Genomic DNA, 22,757 nt, shown 5'->3' on the forward strand with positions numbered 1-22,757 from the left:
AAATATAATAATGTAAGCTACCATATAAACACACTGAAAGGAAAAACAAACACTTGATCATCTTATTAGATGCTGAAAAAGCATTTGACAAAATCCAACACGCTTTCATGATAAAAGTATTGGAGAAATGAGGGCTACAAGGACCATACCTATACATAATAAAGGCAATATATAGCAAGCCTATAGCCAACATCAAATTAAATGGAGAGAAAACTTAAAGCAATTTCACTAAAGGGAGGCAAAAGTTGTCCACTCTCTCCATATCTATTCAACATAGTACTTGAAGTCCTAGCTAGAGCAATAAGACTACTAAATGAAATCAAGAGAATACAAACTGGAAATGAAGAAGTCAATATTGCTATTCACAGATGATATGATAGTATTAATAAGTGATCCCCAAAATTCTATCAGAGAACTCTTACAGCTGATAAATGCCTTCAGCAAAGCGGCTGGATACAAACTTAACACAAAAATCAGTACCTCTTCTTTATACAAATAATAAACAGGCTGATAAATAAATTAGGGAAACAATAACTTTCACAATAGCCACAAATAATATAAAATATCTTGGTATAACTCTAACCAAAAAAATGAAAGACTTGTATGACAAGAAGGTCAAGTCTTTGAAGAAAGAATCTAAAGAGGATATCAAAGATGGAAATACCTCCCATGCTCATGGATTGGTAGGATTAACATAGGAACATTGGCCATCTTACCAAAAGCAATCTATAGATTCACTATCAAAATACACTCCCTATCAAAATACCAACACAGTTCTTTACAGACTTTGAAAGAACAACTGTAAACTTCATATGGAAAAACAAAAAACTCAGGATAGCTAAAATAAGCTTTTACAATAAAACAACTTCTGGAGGTATCACCATCCCTGACTTCACAATGTACTACAGAGGAATTGTAATAAAAACTATATGGTACTGGCATAGACATAGGCTGGTTGATCAATGGAATGGAATAAAAAAACCTAGAAATAAACCCACACACATACAGATACTTGATTTTGACAAAGAAGACAAAACCATACAATGGAAAAAAGATAGCATCTTCAACAAATGGTGCTTGTCTAACTGCAATATAATGCAGTTATACCCATATACCAATATAATGCAAATTATCCATAGTTATCTTCCTGCACAAAAGTAAAGTCCAAGTGGATCAAAGACCTCAACATAAAACCAGAAACACTAAATCTAATAGAAGAGAAAGTGGGGAAGAGCCTTGAACTCATTGGTATAGGAGACAACTTCCTGAACAGAACACCAACAGCTCAGGCTCTAAAAGCAACAATCAATAAATGGGACCTCATGAAATTGAAAAGCTTCTGCAGGGCAAAAGACACTGTCAATATGACAAAACAGTAGCCTTCATAATGGGAAAAGATCTTCACCAACCCTTTATTTGACAGAGAGCTAATACCCAAAATATATAAGGAACTCAAGAAATTAAACAGCAACAAACCACATAACCCAGTTAATGTGGTACAGAGCTAAACAGAATTCTCAAGACTCTCTAATGGTCAAGAAGTACTTAGAGCAATGTTCAACATCCTTAGTCATCAGGGAAATACAAATGAAAACCACTCTTATATTCCATCTAACACCCATCAGAATGGCTAGTATCAAAAACTCAAGGGACAGCACATGTTGGCAAGGATGTGGAGCAAGGGGAACACTCTTCCTGTGCTGATCAGAGTGCAAATGTGTATAACCACTGTGTAAATCATTCTGGAGTTTTCTTAGAAAATCGGAAATAGACCTTCCTCAAGTCCCAGATATACCAATCCTGGCCATATATCCAACAGAACGCCTACTTGTGGTATATAAGGTATACATACCCAAAGGACGCTTTCTCAACTATGTGCACAGCAGCTTTGTTTGTAATAACCAGAAACTGGAAACAACCTAGATGTCTCTCAACAGAACACTGGATAAAGAAAATGTGGCACATTTACACAGTGGAATACTACACAGTTATTTAAAACAAAGACATTATGCAATTTGCAGGCAAATGGATGGAACTAGAAAAGATCATCCTGAGTGAGGTAACCCAGATCCAGAAAGACACACATGGTAAGAACTCACTTATAAGTGCATATTAGCCATAAAGTACAGGAAAACCATGCTACAATCCACAGACCGAAAGAAGCTAAGTAGCAAGGAGGGCCCAAGGGAGGATGTTTGAATCTCACTCAGAAGAGGAAATAGAATAGACTTCTGAGGTGGGGGGAGGGAGTAGGATGGGAGGGGGTAGGTAGGGGAACAGATAGAGCAGGTGGGGGAGACTGATGCAAAGAGTATTGGAATTGGTGTGTGTGTGTGTGTGTGTGTGTGTGTGTGTGTGTGTGTGTGTGTGCAGCTCTGGGATGAACCAGAAACCTAGGACAAAGGAATATCCCAGGAATCTATGAGGGTGACTCTAGCTAAGACTCCTAGCAACAGGGGATATGGAACCTGAAATGGCTACCTCCTGTAATCAGGCAAGACTTCCAAGGGAGAGATGTGGACAGAAACCCACCCATCAAACCTCTGAGCCAAATTTGTCCTGCCTACAAATGTGCAAGGATAAAGATCAAGCAGAAATTGAGGGAATGTCCAATTAATGACTGGCCCAATTGAGACCCATACTATGAGAGCCAACCCCTGGCACTATTAATCATATTCTGCTATAGTTGCAGACAGGAGCCTGGCATAACTGTCATCTGAGAGGCTTCACCCAGCAACTGATGAAAACAGATGCAGATACCATATGCAAACATTAGGGGGACCTCAAGGAATCATGAGAAAGAGGGGGAGGATTGAAGCCAGAGAGGTCAAGAACACCACAAGAAAACCTACAGAATCAACTAGCCTGGGCCCATAGGTTCTCCCAACCAAAGAACATGCATGAGCTGGACCCCCCAGATACGTGTAACAGACGTGTAGCTTGATCTTCACGTGGCTCTCCCAACAACTGGAGCAGGGGCTGTATCTGACTCTTGTTTGGTTTTGGATCCCCTTTCCATACAGCTGCCTTGTCTAGCTGGTACTGGCGATTGAACCCAGGGCTTTTTGCATGCTCGAAACATACTCAACCACTGAGTGGCATCCCAGATCATCACTTGTAACTCCCGTGTGCATCTCATCTCGATGGCTGCTTAAGGTTGAGGTGATGGTAAGTCTGTAGCCGGCTTTTCCTGTGTGAGCTGCAATTTCCTTCCTTCTGCTTGAGCCCAAGGCAGACACCCTTGCAAATCCTTTATTTTCTTCCCTTGCTGACCTTATGGAAGTCTAAAGACCAGGCTGTTCGTGGTTGGAAAGGACACGAGGAGAGACGACTCTGTACCCCTACCTTTAGCATATTCACCTGACTCATTAATGACAGGGTTTTGCAACAGCAGTGGCAGTTCCACATTTAGTCTATGTCAATTTTTAGATATAAGACCCTTGAAATATGTCATTTGTTCTTTTTGAGATAAAGCAGGAAACAATGGTCCACTCTCACACCCCAAGGTGGAAGAAAAGCTTGAATATCCAACTTTCCTGCTTCTATTTCCCAATGACCACCACACCTAGGTTTATGTGTGCTGGGGTCTAACCCAGGACCCTGTGCATGCTTGGCAAGCAAGTGAGGCAACCCACGGTCCTACCTCTCTTTTATCATCCACCATGTTCCATATGATTTGAAAATGGCGAAGATCATTGTAACTTAAAAGCTGGTCCTCTTCAGTGGAATAAAACAAGGAGAAATTCTCCACAATTATAGCTAGGAAAGAAATGCAGATGTTAAGCAATCATGAAAACCTGTCATTTTTCAGAAAAAGTAAAACATCCTTATAAATAATAAATGTTATCACTCACATTATAAAGCCTTTTTTTTTTTTTAAAGTGCTTTCAGTACAGTTTCCAAGCTGGCATGTCTCTCACTTAAACTAAGCTATTGATTCAGCTCTTGCCTTTCCAAAACATGAGGGTCATGGGCTCAAAGACACTATGTGTGGACATTCATGCCAGCTGGCTTCTACTCTGACTTGAGAGTTCCAGGGCATTTTAAAGGGTCGTATTGGGTCTGGATGGCCCCACGACTGGGTGAACAAAGCCAAACTGTGATATTCTGAGGCTGTAAAAGTAGCCCTCCTCGATTTGTGTTCAGCCCAATCTATGGAAAGAGCTCTTTGGGAATTAATGAGTATAATAAATAGGATAACTCTTGAAAGTGCAATCAACTGCCATTTCCATGCCTTTCAAAGGTCTTTTCAGATCCTGGGTTGAGAGGCAGCAATTTATAATTAATGCCATGAAACACCCGCCCCAAGCAATCCAAGATAATTACTCAGAAATTGTACATAATTATCCAAGTACCTGAGTTTGAAGAGATAAAAAAATAACTCCGCAAACATCCCTTACCGACGAGCAGATTCAGCATGATGTAGGCGATGATGACGTAGAAGGAGCAGAAGTACATAAGGGCCCCTGCGTAGTTGCCGCAGTCTGTTGCCCAGTATGTAAAGTCATCTGGAGTACAAAATGGAGGCTGGACCTGTGGGGCAGCGGGGAAGAGGGAGGGGAGGGAAGGCCACAGATTTCTCCTGACTGTAGTGCTCTAAGAACGCATTCTTGACAGCATGGGATGCAGTTAATTTAAAGCCACCATGCCAAAGCTCACATGCACACACACACCATTTGCAGCAGAACTCCACAAGAGCATTTCATCTGTGTTATGCTTTTGGTCTTGTAAATGCCCCAGTTCAATGCCATTGATAGAAGCAAAATGTAAATGAACAGTTTTTTTTTTTTTTGAAGGACAGCCTTCACACCCTCACCAACGGTCCCTAGAGTCAAACTCTAGAAAATTAAATAATTTTAATTATTTAATTAAAAGTTAAAGGACCTTTAACTTTTTTTTGTTTTTAACTTAAGCAATGGATTAATCTGTATGGAGGTATACTACACATACAAAATCCACATTCAAGTTGTGTAAGGACCAATCACCAGCCCTGAGGCACCAAAAGGAGATGCTACAGAAATGGATAAGGCCCCTTGCATGTTGTAGGGCCCTCTGAAGTTCAAACCCTTTTCTCATACTGTTCAGCTTTCTCTGGGGCAGAAAAACAGTCCTGTCTTATGTGTTCCCACAGACTTTTCTGGGACTCATATGTAGGATTTATCTAATTCTGCCTTGGGTTATACCTGAGTGGATAAATATGGTTTCCATTTTTCATATTTAAAATTCTCTAAACCCTATTGTGTAGTATATCTGTGCCAAGTGTTAGGGATAGCTAACAACAAATCACACCCCTGTCCCCTGAATGCTGACCAGGTTTAACAGCACAGTTTCCAGCGCAAGGGCCATTAGCTTCATGTGGAAATTTACATTTAATTTATGTTAATTCACAGTAAGCAAAAACAAATGGAATGTAAAGCAGTTCTTGAGTACACTAGTCCCACTTCAGCAGTTCAACACTGAGCCATCCACGGACAGCACCTTCCTGCCTGGAGAGGTGTGTTCCCTCCCAGAATGTCTGTAGGACATCGTTGGTGCCCATGAGGTAAGAGGGAGGGCAAAGAAAGGAGCTTGACTCTACAGTTCTCCGGAACTATTACTCATGTCCAAACAAGAACTACAGAGCACTGTAGAATATATAACCCACAGTTTTAAGTGTGGTTAAAAATGGCTGAAGAAGTAAGCATTAACCCCATGACCAGAGGATGATACAGACTTATTGGACCGAGAGCAGAATACCAAAGGATGGAGTGGCTCAGACCACATGAAGTATGTGCCTTGAGGAACCTTTGGATCTGCAGAAAGTCTTGCTTATGTCCCAGGGCAAACCAGGGACTTGGTGAGTGTCTGATGAATGGGTTAAATAAATGTCCTCCTGATTGCTAAGCTATGAAGGATAGGAAGGAAAGAATGATGCTCATTATTAAATATGATTATGATACCTCAAGTTAAGTGAAAGTTTTGCTTTTTATAGTAATATCTTGTAATGTTAAAAAGTGCAACTTATGGACTAGAAGATAGCCAGAGTATTCTTTTTTTCACTACAAGGCCTTGACGCTAACATGTGCACAGGAGTGTATGGAGGCGCTGATGATGATGAGGGATATTTACCATACAATCATGCATAATCTTGTTCCAGTCTTCTCCCGTGACAATTCGGAACAGTACCGTAATGGCTTTGCCAGCTGAAGAAAAATTGGCGTGCCTAATTTAAGAAAAGAAGACAGAATGGCGACTGCACAAGTTGTCACTGTCATAAAGCAGTGTGGGTGGTGACCACCCCAACAGGGGGTTTCGCAAATCTGCTTGCCAGGGTTCTGTTACTGAAGCCTAAACTCTTCCTTTCATACACCCTTCCCCGCAGGCACAGGTGCCTGACACGCCGGCTATCACAGGCTATCACAGGCTGTCACGGGCTATCACAGGCTGTCACAGGCTATCACAGGCTATCACAGGCTGTCATAGGCTATCACAGGCTGTCATAGGCTATCACAGGCTATCACAGGCTATCACAGGCTATCATAGGCTATCACAGGCTATCACAGGCTATCACAGGCTCACCACTTACTGACTTTCTGCTTTAACAACTCAGTTGTTATTTTGGCTACTAAGAGATTTCTTCACTTGGGTCATAGAAGGAGGCTCAGCCACACACCAAATGAATCATCGGCCAGCAAGGCATTTGTATGTGTTTTGTTGTTTTAGAAACTTTAAGAAAACAACAGTAGATGCTTCTATAATGTGGAAGATGAGATTTTGAAAACGCTTTTCTCACAGCACAGTGATTTGGTAGTTTCTGACTTTCCACACTTTGCTGAAAAAGAAAGTCATCTAAAAACTGTTTTACCTCCCCCACCCACAAAATAATTCAGCATTTAAGTGAAATACATGGATACAAAAACTGCTAAAATTGGGTGGGGTTATTCCTGACAATGGGTAGAGTTATAAAACTTTTGTGTTTTGTTTTTTCTTTTTTTGTTTGTTTGTTTCTTTTGGGTTTTCTGTTTTTTTTTAATAAAAATTTTTTAATTTAGCATATTTATTCATTTGTATCCCAGCTGTAGTCCCCACCCTCAGCCCCTCCCAATCCTGCCCTCCCTCCCTCATCTCCTCTCATGCCCCTTCCCCAGTCCACTGATAGGAGAGGTCCTTCTCCCCTTCTATCTGACGCTAGCCTATCAGTTCTCATCAGGACTGTCTGCATTGTCTTCTTCTGTGGCCTGGTAAGGCTGCTCCCTCCTCGGGGGGGGGGGGAGATCAAAGAGCCAGCCACTGAGTTCATGTCAAAGATGGTCTCTGTTCCCCTTACTAGGGTACCCACTTGGAGACTGAGCTGCCCTGGGCTACTTCTGTGCAGGGGTCCTAGGTTATCTCCATGAATGGTCCTTGGTTGGAGTATCACTCTCAGAAGAGACCCCTGGGCCCAGATTTTTTGGTTCTGTTGTTTTCTTTGTGGAGCTCCAGACCCTTCGAGGTCTTTCTATCTCCCCTTTCTTATATAAGATTCCCTTCACTCCACCAAAGTTTGGTTATGAGTCTCAGCATCTGCTTTAGTACCATGCTGGGTAGAGTCTTTCAGAGGCCCTCTGTAGTAGGCTCCTCTCTTGTTCCTTGTTTTCACCTTCGGATGTCTATCCTGTTTGCCTTTCTGAATGAGGACTGAGTATCTTACCCAGGGTCGTCCTTCTTGCTTAGCTTTGTAGGTGTACAGATTTTAGTATGATTATCCTATATTAGATGTCTAATATCCACTTATAAGTGAGTATGTACCATGTCTGTCTTTCTGCTTCTGGGTTACCTCATTCAGGTTGATCTTTTCTAATTCCCATTTGCCTGCAAATTTCATGATTTCCTTGTTTTTAATTGCTGGGTAGTATTCCATTGTGTAAATGTACAATAATTTCTGTATCCATTCCTCAATTGAGGGACATCTGGGTTGTTTCCAGATTCTGGCTATTATGAATAAAGCCGCTACAAACATGGTTGAGCAAATGTCCATACTTATCACCCTGCACAAAACTAAAGTCCAAGTGGATAAAAGACCTCAATATAAAACCAGACACACTAAACCTGTTAGAAGAAAAAGTAGGGAAGAGCTTCGAACTCATTGGCACAGGAGAGACAACTTCCTGAACAGAACACCAACAGCACAGGCTCTAAGAGCAACAATCAATAAATGAGACCCCATGAAACTGAAAAGCTTCTGTAAAGCAAAGGACACTGTCAACAAAACAAAATAACTGCCTACAGATTGGGAAAGGATCTTCACGAACCCTATATCTGACAGAGGGATAATGTCCAGAATATATAAAGAACTCAAAGTTAAACATCAACAAATCAAGTAATCTAATTAAAAAATGGGGTACAGAACTAAACAGAGAATTCTCAACAGAGGAATATCGAATGGCAGAGAAACAATTAAAGAAATGCCCAACATCCTTAGTCATCAGGAAAATGCAAATCCAAATGACCCTGAGATTTCACCTTACACCCATCAGAATGGCTAAGATCAAAAACTCAAGAGACAACACATGCTGGAGAGGATGTGGTGAAAGGGGAACCCTCCTCCACTGCTGGTGGGAATGTAAACTTGTACAACCACTCTGGAAATCAATCTGGTGCTTTCTAAGACAATTAGGAATAGCGCTTCCTCAAGATCCAGCTATACCACTCCTAGGCATATATCCAAAATATGCTACAGTACATAACAAAGACATTTGGTTTTGTATTTTGAGATATGGTTTCTCTTTGTAGCCCTGGCTGTTCTGGACTCACTCTGTAGACCAGGATGGCCTTGAACTCAGAGAGGTCCACCTGCTCCTGCCTCCCAGAGTTCTGGGATCACAGGCATGTACCACAGCACCCTGCTGTTTTTTATTTTCTAAGGGTTCTAAACCAAAAATAATTATCTTTGTCAACTGGAAAATGCATTTTAAAATATGTATGTTTTATTTTATTTCTCAACAGACTACTTCCTTGTTATACTACCCGAAGTCTTTAGTAGTCAAGAAGTATATAAATTTTTATTCATGATTTTATTATAAGGGGGGGGGCTACAGAGACTGATGTAACAATCAAGGACCATGCATGGAGAGGACCTAGACCCCCTACTCAGATGGAGCTCATAGACAGCTCAGTTTCCATGTGGGTGCCCTCATAAGGGCAGCAGGGGTTATCTCTGACATGGACTCTGTCACCCTTCCTTTGATCCATTTCCCCTGGTGGGATGGCCTTGCCAGGCCACAGAGGGAGAGGATCTAGACAGACCTGATGAGACTTGATAGTCTGGGGTTAGTTGTCAGGGGAGAAGGGCTCCTCCTTTTTGAGGTCTAGGGAAGGGAGATGGGAGGAAGAATGAGGAATTATGGGAACAGGAGGAGATGAAGGGTGGGGCTACAATTGGGATATAAAATGAATAAATTATTAAAAACAAAAAGAAATTTGCTCGGAAAATAAATAGGAAGAGAAAACCATGCTGACCTGTTAATGTTCTCTCCATACTTTACGGTGCCAAACAGAACAACCCCAGCAAAGGCATAACACAGCAGCAAGAGGAACATTCCTACGATGATAAAGAAGCTCTTGTACATGCTGACAACCACGGTCAGAAGGAGCATCTTTAATGTCACCTGTGAGCAAGGAAGGGAGCAGTGTCAGCGCAATGGAAAGAGGAACAGAAAAGGAGAGAGAACAATCACTTCAAGCTGTGAAGGACCTGGCTGGTGAATAATAGATGAGCAGGTTGGCTACATAGTGATTCCCATCATAGTGATTCAACATCACTTGAAAGTTGTTTCCTAGTAGATATTACATCTAAATATCATTCATAAACCATCTGGCACTGAGAAACCTTATTCACACTTCAGTTTGGTTATTCCAGAGAAATTAATTGAATTAACACTGCAAGCTTCTTAGCTCTTCATTTCCTCTTCTTTTGTTAGAAGACCTCTATAAGGTCCACACATTATTGACCTAAAGCAAGTAAATTTATCTTCCTTCCACAGGCTTCCTAAAACCCAGATGTAATAATGGCTTAATGCCAAATTATCACCAATTATTAAATCTACCAATGAATCCATATGTGAAATAATGCTAGTGACAAAGAGGAAACAGTATCCCTTAATAATGGAGAATTTAAAAGTATGTAGTGCATAAATGCTAACAAGAATATAAATCAATCTAGAATAATGGACACATTATCATCATCAATTATAAATTTTCTCTATAATAAAGTTAATTTTTAAAAACATAAATTATCTGGGCATGGTGGTACACACCTGTAATTTCTGCACTTAGCAAGGTAGAGACAGGTAGATCTCTGTGAGTTTGAGGCCAGCCTGGTCTACAAAGTGAGTCCAGAATAGCCATGGCTATCCTGTCTCAAAAAAACCAAAACTAAACCAAACCAACAACAACAAAAACCCATAGAGCAAGGCACACTGAGAATGACATTGGCTTTTGGTGTCAGAGTTAACATGTTTCCGCTCATTTACATTTGAGTTTACTCAGAAAATATGATGAATGAAAATAACAATAAGAAACATAGTCCAAGATAATTAAGCTACTGATTGAGTGTGATAATTAACACTTATTAGTCTTGACTAACGATGTTTAGTACTTTGTTGACGATAACAACCAGGTTGGCTGAGGTGTGTTGGCATCAGTGATTCCATGCTTATGTGACATTTGAAAGTATTCTGCATGATAGACTTACATGCTTTCCACAGATGGAGAAAAATCTAAAGACAATCACACAGGCTCCCATCATGTAGGTATATGCATTCTGAAATTTAATCAGAAGACAGCTTTTTACAATTTGCACAAAATACCTTGTTACGGTTCCAGTTTCATTTAAGACTTTTGTGAAATCTAGTGAATAATTAGTTTAATAAAATGTGAAAATTCCTATAAGAAATTTGTCTGAAATAAAGGTGCTGAAAAGGTCACTGCAAAAACTCATGAATAAATATTAGATTTAAAATCAAATCTTAGACAAAACTTTGGGTTTTGTTTTGCTCAACTGAATTCTGTATTTTGAAATTCATTTTACATAAAGCAGTGACGAGCCCATTTGAGGACAGGGCAAGAAAAGCATAGAGTAAACATGAAATGGGAGGAAGTTGAATGAGACAGGAAAAAGAAGCCTCATGGCAAAGAGGAGGCAGATGTTGGGAAGGAGTGCTTGAAAGGTTGGAGATGTAGCTCAGCTGGTAGAAGACTTCCTCCATGTGAGGCCCCGCATTCACTATCCCAACTGCATAAACCCAGTGGTATTGATGTCTTTTGGGACGTGGAGGCAGGAAGACCAGAAATTCAAGGCCAGCCTTGACTACATAATGACTCATAGTGACTCAGGCAAGCCTGAGCTACATGGGACCTTATTTCAACAACAACAATGCTTGAAACCAGCTTTTTCTGAGTTCAGTTCCCTGTTCACAAATCAATTCATTTTAGAAAGCATCCGCCCCCTCCACCAAGCTCAGGATTCACCAGTCTGCTTTTTAGGTGAGTGCTAGGGCCGGAGATCACCTTGTGCTTTATGATTCACAAGGCTTCTTCTGAGAAGCAAAGATGCCCCTGGTCCCAGCATAACAGCGGTGACATTCAGCTGATGCCAAACCATGAGCATTCTCCAGGAGCTGCCTAGCCAAATGACAACAGTCCCAGATGGGTCCCTGGGAAGGGGTCCACTGAGCTCCTTGGTGAGGCGCAAGGACAGAAATGTGGGCACATTGCATTGTTGGATGGAAAACAAGCACTGTGCCTTCCTTCCCAGCAGTTCACTGCAAAAGATGGCAAAGAAGGATTGCTTTCCCCAGACCAGAGGGTCTTTTCAGGCGAAGAACAAAAGCAGTCAAGCAGAAGAGGGAAGATTTTTTTTTTAATCATTATTTTTTTATGGCTTAGAATTTCCTCTGTTGGGATATTTGAGAATAGGAAGCTTACTACATTTTTCCATTTAGAGTGAACAGCACTTAGTCAAAGGTTTGTCTAGATAAAGTAAAAACAATTAGAACATTTTTTCTGCCTCTTCTTTCCATGTTACTTCCGGAGTTATTGAGGATACCTTAAGTCTTTGTGTTCTAGAAGTCATGGTAAGCACAATCCATGGGATGATGACTGGATGATTTTTACATCATCAAAGGACTTTGGGCATCAAAGTCCTGAAAAGACGTCTCCAAACCTTGTGCTGTATTTTATTCCATGACACCTTCTGCTTCAGCCACAGGACCTCACCTTTGTCTAGTTCCTATACCTCTTCGTCCAACATGGGATATCCTTCATTTTTCCCAGTACACTCATGGTCCTCATTTGTTTGTGAGCACAGTATGCAGCTCTTTCTAGCTTTTCAGGCTATGAAGTTTATGAGAGCAGTAAATATCTTTGTTTGTGTAATACTTTCTTCTTAACCCTCCCACAGTGCTGTGCTCATCATTATATTCAAAGCCGTTTGTCATTTGAGAAAGTGAATACATGTGCTTGAGAACTTACACAGCTTCTCATGCTGAAGACAAGCATTGGTTTAAGAAGGAAGGCCATTCAGTATGTGTATGAATAGCGGGGAGCCATACTAGAGCAAGCCCCTTCTGATAGGCAAACGGACTATCTGAGAACTGGATACTTCCTGCCACGCCTCCATTATTAAAGACATCAGGAGAACATGAACACTAATGAGAAGATGGCACTTATAAGTATTCCTTCTAGGCGGCTGCAATGCTTAGAGTGTACAGCGTAAGCCAGCATCACATCAGTGACCACATTTTATTTCCATTGGGCAACGCCACTGTAGACTAGCCAAGTTTCCTCACGGCTGTAGATTTGGGGCTAGACCTCAGACAAAGGGAGATTGATGGATTCAGAGAGTCAGTGTTAGATGTCTGCGAGAGAATAGTGCCTTGGAGAGTACACAGGGACTACACTATAAATCCTGCTTGTGGTGGGGTGCGATGGATGCTACTCGATATCAGGGTGCAGGGTGATTCTAGTCTGCTGTGCACATTTAGACAGGTGCCTTCATCTCTGCTTTCAGTGTTCTTCTTTGTAAAGATGAAGAGTTAATTGAGACTTTAAGAGCACCCTCTTAGACTTTCACACTCTAGATCTTTGAAAGTCCAGGATTCACTTGTGTGGAAAGCAGATATACACATATGTTAATGCTTTTGTAAGCATATCCCATTGCTCTCACAAGCAAAGCTGGGATTTAGGGGGTCTGATAGAACGCCTAAGAGTAGCTGATGTGGAACGAAGCGACTAGAAACAGCCTTGAACTGAGAGACGTTAACTGCCAACCACAGTACAGTTCAATGATGTGCCTACCAGGAGAGCAAAGTGGAGCACCACCCAGACAACACCAAGAGACGTCACCAAGAGATCGTATCGGTTTCTTCTGCTTTGCCAGAACCCAGCTGGTGACATCGCGATGATCTTCATTGTAACCTAGAGAAAGCAAGCAAGGAGGACACAGCAAGCACTTAGGCATGTTTATATCAATTAGTTTGAGTCATGTTATGTATAATTAAGAATATAGTTAAGAAAAAAATTAATTATAAAGATACTTTTTTAAAAATCTGAGACAGGGTTTCTCTGTATAGCTTTGGCTGCCCTGGATTAGCTTTGTAGACCAAGCTCTAACTCACAAAGATCTGCCTGCCTCTGGCTCCCCAAATGCCAGGATTACAGGCATGCACCACCACGCCTGGCTTAAGGATATATATAGACAAGTAGGCTTCATATCTCTTTCTGGTGGATTGATAGCAAAGCACTCTTTGCAGGTCATTTTTCTACTGTGAGTGAAAAACTGTATTTTGGGAAACATCAGGAAGTTTACAGCAAAAATGATATTACACTTGAATTTCAGAAAAAAGATTGCAAAACAAATAGATGTGACACAGGACATTTTAAGATCTTGGCTGGGTTACTGGCATGCTTACAACAGTGTTGTAATCTGAACCCCTAAATAGCAACCACTTATGTCCTGGGCTCCATACAGTCAAACCCTGTTCCTAGGCATGCCAATACCTAAACACTACAATTGGCCGGGATGTTTTGGCAATGAGAAAATTGGAAATATAAAGTGAAGTCTTTGCTGAAGTTAAGCAGAACAGCCAGAAAGGAGACACCCTAAGAGAACTTGCCCTGAAAAAGGAGCCTTCCAACCCCCACAACCTCCTTTCCATCAAAGGGAGCTGAAAGTAGATGCCCACAAAGGGAGGCACTGATTTTCTCTTAATTGTTTCTAGCTCCCCCTCCTCCCAGAGCAGCAGACCTTCACAGTACCTCTAAAACAAAGATGAAGGTGAAGACGACTGACATTGTTGCCAAAGGAACGGTCACAGGGTCCTCGACATCCCACTGCAGCCAGAAGAGCGCAAGTTAGGGCCGCATCCACCAGGCAGACCTTTGCTTCTCTTGCCCCTCTCGGCACACACACCAATCCTAACTTTATTTTTTTATTTTTATTAATTACAGTTTATAATCTTAACTTTATTATTACTAAAGATCAAAAGCTGCAAGCAGCAACATTTGCAATGCACTGGGAGCACCAGGGATGTAAATCCAGACAGTCTCAGGGTGAAACAATACCTTGACAGACAGCAACACAGACTGGGCCAGAACCAGCAGCGCAATTGTCCTCTTAAAAAACGGATGCTGGGTTATGTCATACATTTTAGCTCTAAAACCATCATTATCTGAAAAAGAAAGGGTTAGGAGAGGGTGCTTTACACGTGGGCCACATTTACTTTTTTGTCTTTCATATTCTTTAATGTTCATCTTCAAACCCATTACAGCCTTCCCCTCCAGTTCACTCTATTTGTGCAGGAATGGCTGGTGCTGGATATTAAAACAATAGCACATAGCACCATCTGTATTAGAAGGAGAAGCACATCATTCAATTTCTGGCAGCATAGTACATTTCCCTCATATATCTAAAAGGCAAGAACAAATATATTTTATTTGAAAATTCAGTTTTTTCATTAAGGGTTATTCGGAGAGCACTGAAGCACAGCCTTTGGGTGGCTGGTTTTAATAGCCTTACAGAGAGACCAGCCGTTTGGAGTCTGTTTTTATATTAACTTATGCACAACCCCCTAGTGGCCTCACGATTATTATTTTCATTTAAATCTGAGGCTCTTAGGGAATCAGGACTGCTACTGCCCCACATGAATGAAATCAGAGCATCTTTGATACCGGGCCGAGGTGGGAGATGAAGAGGCTGTGCAATCTTCAGTCTGCTCTTGAGGTCTTCCCATCTTCTCTGATCTACCGTCAGCAGGGCTGTCCCCTTGGAAACAAAGGAAACAGTGGAGGGTAAGGCAGGAGCAAGAGGGGTGGGATAGCTTTACAGGCAGGACCAACGTGGGGACTTGAAGCAAAGGCAGTCTGAAAGAACCAGAGTGGTCGGAGAGACATGGTTAGAATGAACAATCCACAAGAGGCATTCCCAACGGCCATGGTGCATACCTGGGAATTCAGCCACTTCCAGCCGTGTGTCACTGAAGACCTGTAACTTTTGGGCTTGAGAGAGTTTCAAGAATGTTTCAAATGTATTACATTCTCTAGAAAGGATGCCATCTGTGGCACGTTTAGTTTGGTAGTAGCCAACACAGCTTGTCTGCAGTGCTGCTGCTGGCTGATGACATCTGCTTATACACATCTGTTGTTTCTAACACTTCAATATGTGCAACTGTAAAACTACTTTTAGGAGATAAGAAGTCACAGAGCTTTCGTCTTATAGAAATGAATGCTATGATAATTTGCTACATGGGATCAGATATTCTGTGTTATAAAGCGGGGTACTTGATAAAAACGCACAGAAATTTCGCTGACTGTTATTAGATTTGTTATACTCTATTACGGAGGCAGACATGCAATCTAAGAACCTAGGGCTGAGGGGAATGTGCTTCCTTTCTCCGCTTCCTTCCGCAACGATACTGACTCCCTGTTCTTCCAGGGAACATCCCCTACTTGGTTTTCAGAAGGGCAGGTTTTCTGACTATGAAGGTATCCAAGAACAAATTTGTTTTGAATTTTGAAGTTGGCATGAATTGTATGCAATGTGTATTTATTTGTGCAGTTTCTCCTTCCCTTTAAAACAAGTTTTATTATTACATTATTTTTGTATTTCTTTGTGTGGGCACACGAGTGTGCGTGTGTGAGCCTGAGCACGTGTGCCCATGCACAGGACACATTTCGAGGTCAGAAACACTACGGAGAGTCTGCTGTCTCCTCCCACCCTGTGGGTTCTCAGGACTGAACTCAGATTACCATGCTGGGAAATGCCTCCACCGGAGCCATCTCAACTGCCCACTTAAAAAAAGATTATTATTTTATTTTGTTTATTTTACTTGCATGTTGCATTTACATAAGTCATGTATGTGCAGTGCTGGTGGAATTTAGAAGAAGGTGTTGAAGTCCCTAAAAATGACGCTATAAGTATGCACGTGCATGTGTGGGTGCACACGCCACGTCTCTCTCTCACACACACATTTCACATAATTAGAATATGTTATCTCCAACCAACAAGTCAAGTCGTGAAGTCTGGCAAAATAGATGCTAACGTCCACCTTCCTCTTGGTGTCTGTTTGGACGGACACCGCAGCCTCCTAAACAAGCTGCACCTCCTGACGCTCTTAGGACAGAACTCCACGCTGCGGCAAACCGCCTCAGTAAGTCACGGCTGTTTCAAGGCTGACAGTCAATTATGCAGTTGCTTCCTGTTACTGAGCACTGGATGCTGGGCCGCTCACGCTGCTGACTCGAGAGCTGCCTGGAGCTCAGTCCTCCCGCGTGCAGGGGCCCTTCCAGGGACCGCTAAGCGTCCTGGACTGGCAGTGCCTCATCCCTCTAGTAAATGTGCTGATTAACATCTTCCTATATCCTGGAATTCCCAGTGTCTGCTCCACCACATGGCTCAAAGGCATCTAAGAAGACACATCTTTCTCCTTTTCCCTGATATGGAGCTGAACACACTGGAGGGTTAGAGCATCTCGTTTACCGACGCATTAGAAAGTAAAATAGAGGGGCTGGGTGACACGCTTGTGCAGCTCTGGGAGTCCATGTTTCTGAGGGTTGGAGTAGTATTGGCTCTAAAGGGGGGTTTTTAAATCGCAGTCTTTGAAAATCTGAATGAAGTGAAATGCTCATTAGGCACACTTCAAAGGTGGCAATCGACTGAGTCAGTGGCACCACACACGTTGAGCCTGGGGACAGTGAATGATATAGTCTCACATGCAGCCACACAAACCAAAGAGCTCTGGGATGAGCACGTGGGAATCAGTCATCACTGTGCACAACGGAACAGCAGGTGCTTCACTGCAAATGGAGCTTTGCAGTTAGAGGTTTTTATGCTCCTGCATTCAAAGAATCACAGACCCTGCAGCAATAGGAAGGGAGTCTGAATTTGGCCCCAAGTGTCTCCTCCTTGTATTGATGGCTTTCCTGTCCACGTGGTGCAGGTTGTGAGCCAGCAGAAGTGTCTTCTGTATACTGTGTGCTCAAAGCTTGTATACATTTCAGTGTGATTCCTCCAAGCAGAACCTCCCCTGAGAGACAGTTTAACCACCCTCGCTCAGAGCAGCAATAGCCAAGGGACACTAATGGAATGTTCTTCCTTGAACTTGTGCTCCACAGGAAACCATATTGCTGTGTGTCTCCCATAAGCTTTGTGTCAATCACGAGAGCTGGTTGGGCTGACGGTGCTTCCTGAGCTCAGGAAATATGTAAAGTTTATATGGATTTAGAAAAATCTCTAGTCTATGAACTGGCCTTACATTTTATATGGCTTCTACCTACCTTATTAAAATTCTGAAGCACACAATTCACATTTTTGTAAAGGCAGTCAAGCTACCGTATTTTAATAACTCACTGTACATCCTTCCCATGTGAACAATAGGAAATGTGTTTCTCAGCTGTGGGTGGGTGAATTACTTTTACCATAAGGGTAAATCTAGCAAGAGAATTATACTCCTAAGTAATGGACCCAAATCACAGCAGTGAAGCAGCTTGCAAAAGAGTTATACGGGTTAGTTACACAAGTCACGTTACAATTTAATGTGGCTCCCTGCCGTGTGTGAAAAAATGTAGCTTAAAGCAAGGGCAAGAGCAAAATAATGTGCTGCTAATCTGAGAAGACTTACCTTGTTTTCATTGAAGTTAGCAATGACCACACCAACAAAAAGCGTCAGTCCAATCATGCAACCCAGGAATACGAAAACATGAATATAGATTCCGTGGATCTGCAGAAACGAAAGAATGATTTATCAGAGCCGATGGGAAGCACCTCAGACATATTTTGAAAATTCTGTGTGCTTGCTTACCGGCCCCACACGATGAATAATGACATCCCTCACTTCTACCCAGCCTTTCAAGGACAGAACTTCAAACAATGCCAGCATGGCATTTCCCACATTGTCAAAGTTAAAGTTCCGAGGATTCGCCCTGTAATTAGGGAAGAGGGATGTTGGATGAGGCTCCATTGCACCCAGCAGGCCAATTCCTATAGCCTTCCTTCCTTCCTTCCTTCCTTCCTTCCTTCCTTCCTTCCTTCCTTCTTTCCCTCCCTCCCTCCCTCCCTCCTTCCTTCTTTCCTTCTTTTCTTTCCTTTCTTTTGAGACAGGGTTTCTCTTTGTAGTCCCGGCTATCTTAGAACTCGTTCTGTAGACCAGGCTGACTACAAACTCATAAAGATCTGCCTGCCTCTGCCTCCCAAGTGTTAGAATTAAAGGCATGTGTCAGCACTGCCCAGAACTATAACATTTTCTAATTCAAGGTGTAGTCTTTAGCCTGGGAGATGGTTGGGCCATGCAGCATTCCTTTGCTAAGTTATAGCAGTGTGTTAGTATGCTGTAGTTTGTTATTATGTCCTTTATGTCATAATGAGTGTTTTCCAATTGAAGCTAAAGGCTCAAAAGTATATCTAGCCCTAATGATGACATAACTCTTTGCTTTGTCCCACAACAGCCCAACTGGAAGCTAAATAACAGAGATTTGTATGATGGGGCACCGTGTTCTGTGTTTTGAAATAGTTGTAATCCTTCAGCAGTAAGTGAGATGAGAGCAGTGCTTACTGACTTGTGTTAACTGTCCTTGTGGGTGGTGACACACTGAGAGGCTCCTGAGGCAGAAGCACCTGAGGCACTCAGGGCAGTGCATTTCCATCACTCTCTTGGGTCTTTCCTTTTCACTAGCCCTGAGTGTTCTCAGTCGCTTCTTCTCACAATGCCATTGCACATTCTTCTGTCCACATCTGTCACTGATTCCTGATACCTGAAACACTTGACCCCATCCTTCTTTATTTTCTTTGTGTGGAAGAGATGCCCAATTCTTTGTTTTCTTATTTATCTATTTATTTATTTATTTATTATTTATTTATTTATTTATTGTTTCTTAATTGTGAAAGGATTTCTTTTTATTACCTTGTGGGTCTTAGCTAACATGCTTTCATTGTTAATAGATTATATTTTCAGTGCTTTCATTCATTTTTTTAATGAGATGTGGAACTGTGCTGGATAAGGTTGAAGTTTGATATTTCCAGATAGCCTCTGTGCTAAGTCTACAATGATGGACTCCTTTTTCTCAGTGGGGTTCCTTCTCCACCTGATCTGGTAACCCCAGATCTTGTAAGGAGCCTTATATAGCCCTGAGAAAAAATTACAGGTGGAACCATTTTCTGATTAAAAAACAAAACAAAACAAAACAAAAAAACCTGCTCAGTTCAGCAAGCATCTGGGAATTCCTGGAAATACCACACCTATGCTAAGGAGAGCTTAGTTTTCAGCAATGACCTTCAATTGTACTTGGAGATTTTCCTGTACCCACAGGATAATTAAGTACTATGTTCTCCTTCCTGTAATAGGACCATGTCACTGCATGTAAATGAGGTACCTTACCACTGCCTGTAAGTCAAGCATCCTTAGAATTTCTAGCCCCAGCAAAGCAAACACTTTCACTCCAAGGTTTATAAGTCCCTGATTTCGCATGAAATAAATGTGGGTGATGCATGCTGTATGGATACCACCAGCTGCCTAAGACACGTCATTTATTCTGAAGAAGGGAGGGCTCCCCTCCTTCTTGGAGATTCACCCATGAACTCCTAGGGCCTGCTGCCAGCAAGGCAGGATGGAGCCTCCTCAACTGCCACGAGCTTCCGGACCACCCAGGCTTGACTGCCTTTCGACCTTTCACGTGCATGTGGACCACCTCGGCAGCTATGGACCTGCTCCTCACCGCCGAGCTGAACAGGCATGGGGTTATTCCTGCACCCTCTGCCATGGCAGCTTAACCAAGGGGCTGTAACACTTTGCTATCATCACTGGCTTTTGGAACTCTCATTTCCACTGCCTCTGATACCCATAACCTTATTTAAAAGAGCTAAATTTTAACATTCAGTGGAAAACTCTTTCCATGCTCTGGCCTAGTACACAGGCCTTGCCCTAAAGTGCTCCAGCCATTCCTGAGAGAAATGGAACCTGGATCCATTCTTCGTCCAGAAGCTGACAGCCACATCCCAGATGGAGAACAAGAATTAGAGGCTATTCTAAATAATTAAAAGTTGCAAATGATTATTGCTACACCTTCTGAGGTTGAGAATATAGAGAGTATGGAGAATATAGCTCTGAGATGAATACAGTCAGCCGACTGCCTCCTTCTGTGTTGTTTTCACCGTTTTTTTTTTCTATGCTAACTCATCTATCAAAATTTAGCCTTCATGAAGTCAGCACTCTAGAGAGGCATTTGTTTTAATATTAGTCATCTATCTTTTATGCTTTCTTAACTATAGTAATAATCATGAGATATGTCTTTATAATACATGGGAATACAGTGAGAAAGCCTAGGACTGGCAGCTGACTTGGTCCTGGGGCTTGAGACTGATTGGCATGGGCATTTGGCATCAATGTAGAAGCTCCACTCAGAAATTAATATTTTAGAATTCTGATTTATATTTTTCTATGAAAGTACAAATATACTATCTTGATTTTTTTTCAATAATCTTTCCTTGGGCAGGGTTTCAATTGCATTTCCTATCTCTTAGAGCAGACAGTGGTTGTAAGGACTATTCATACCCAAAGTTTGCTTGCATAAGGACTTAAAACAATAAAATCAAGGGAGCCAGAGCTCAGATCTAATGTCAATCTTTCTTACTCATCTGTTTTCTTTATGTAAAAGTGCTTTTTCAGCTAAGTTTGCAGCAACTTAAACTATTTTCATGTTCCACATATTTTAGAAGTTAGAAAATGCTAAGAAAATATTTTTAGGCTAAATCAAGAAAAGTAAGGCATGCAGTTGAAAGAGTATATCACATTTTGAAAACTAAGACTTATTCAGTTTAATCATATGAAGTATTTGTTTATGCTGTGCTATCAAAATTGCCAAGTTTGAAATTTGATCTATAACTCCAGAGGGTTTCAGTAAGTCCGAAACATAACCCATCATTGTCAATTCACATGCTGCCCTTGTTTGAATCAGAAGGCTGTTTAAAACATTTTTTCTGGTTATTATTTTTAAAGTTTGCAGTCTAAGTCATAAAACTTAGACTGGTTCTGACCTCAGAATTTGGTCAGTCTTTAGTTCTCCTAAAGAACATGATCCAGAGCCTCTGAGATCATGGTAAAACTAATGGATCCTCTCTAGGGAAGGTGGTCACTATGGAAAAGGCTACTTAGGCTGCTCCTGGCCCCTGCCCATCTACCTGCCTCCTCTGGTCTCTTCTTCTTTCCTACCCACCTGTCCCTGGCCTTTCCTCCTTCTCCTCCCACATGCCCCTGGCATCTCTTCCCCCTCGCTACCCATCTATTCCTGACCCCTTTCTATTCCTTGCTCACCTGCCTCTGGGCCCTTCTTACTTCCTACCCACCTGTCCATTGGCCCTCCCTCTTTTCTACCCTTCTTCTTCTTTCCATTCTCTTTTCCTTACCCACCTGCCCCTTCTCCCTTCCCTTTCCTCGCACATTTCCCATCGCACATTTAGAAAGCCAATGTGTTCTCTCTTAGACTTTGCTCTGGCACCAGGCATTTTGGTTTAGGGGCTTCTTTTGTGTGCCATTCATTGCATTTCTACCATTTGTAGAAAACAAAATTGAATATTGCAGGAAAAAAACCTCAATGGATGTTTGTGCTGATCCCCTCTCAACTCTTGTATCTTAAAATAGTTGATACTGAGACCCCATAAGACCTGATGTCCTGTATAGAAGTATTTAACACAGCTTAAAGTTGCCTGAAGAGTGAGCTTTTGGCAAGCCAGAGGAGAGCCTAGAAGCTTGTTGATTCATACCAAAACCTTTAGCATGCTTAGAAATCATTTGTAATTTGTTTTCTATTTTCCACGTCAGGTTTTTTAAGGGACAAGAGCCACAACTTACAGCTGAGTAGCGGCGAGCATTCTTAGTGACTGTGAGCACTGAGGAAGTACCATCAATAAAAAGCAGAATACCTTTTTTCACCTATCCATGCTACTTCCTATATTCCGAACCTATGCTTAAAATAAAGCACATGATATTCATGATAGAGTGAATACTTAATCCTTTTTGCTGAGGTAATTTTTAATTTCATCAAGTCTGGGTGATTCAGAAGAAAAGGAACATACTTATCTGGAAACTATGGCATTAGTCTTTCTCCCAAATTAATGCATGCTTATGTCTTAATTTTAATTACCAAAGCATTCCACTAGGCATACTCCCGGATATGCTATTTTCTTAGTTATAATTTAGATAGTATGAAATTAAAATTTTCAGCTTTTAAATCAGATTAAAGAAGGAAAATTT

General features: G+C 41.7%; 1 protein-coding gene across 1 annotated transcript in view; it reads right to left on the reverse strand.

Moving 5' to 3' along the window:
• The window catches only part of Nalcn (sodium leak channel, non-selective), a 273,950-nt gene that overhangs the window by 16,185 nt on the left and 235,008 nt on the right, over window positions 1–22,757 (reverse strand). Inside the window, exons 31-41 of the mRNA XM_055609597.1 lie at window positions 18,315–18,435; window positions 18,135–18,233; window positions 15,187–15,280; window positions 14,581–14,687; window positions 14,275–14,349; window positions 13,315–13,434; window positions 10,712–10,780; window positions 9,478–9,626; window positions 6,109–6,202; window positions 4,401–4,533; window positions 3,644–3,759 (exon numbers count right to left, since the gene is read on the reverse strand). Coding sequence (XP_055465572.1) covers window positions 3,644–3,759; window positions 4,401–4,533; window positions 6,109–6,202; window positions 9,478–9,626; window positions 10,712–10,780; window positions 13,315–13,434; window positions 14,275–14,349; window positions 14,581–14,687; window positions 15,187–15,280; window positions 18,135–18,233; window positions 18,315–18,435 — 1,177 coding nt within the window. The remainder of the gene's footprint in view (window positions 1–3,643; window positions 3,760–4,400; window positions 4,534–6,108; window positions 6,203–9,477; window positions 9,627–10,711; window positions 10,781–13,314; window positions 13,435–14,274; window positions 14,350–14,580; window positions 14,688–15,186; window positions 15,281–18,134; window positions 18,234–18,314; window positions 18,436–22,757) is intronic.

The sequence above is a fragment of the Psammomys obesus genome, unplaced genomic scaffold (genome assembly GCF_907164565.1).
Source record: "Psammomys obesus unplaced genomic scaffold, mPsaObe1.curated_primary_1811, whole genome shotgun sequence".
NCBI classification, from domain to species: Eukaryota; Metazoa; Chordata; class Mammalia; order Rodentia; family Muridae; genus Psammomys; species Psammomys obesus.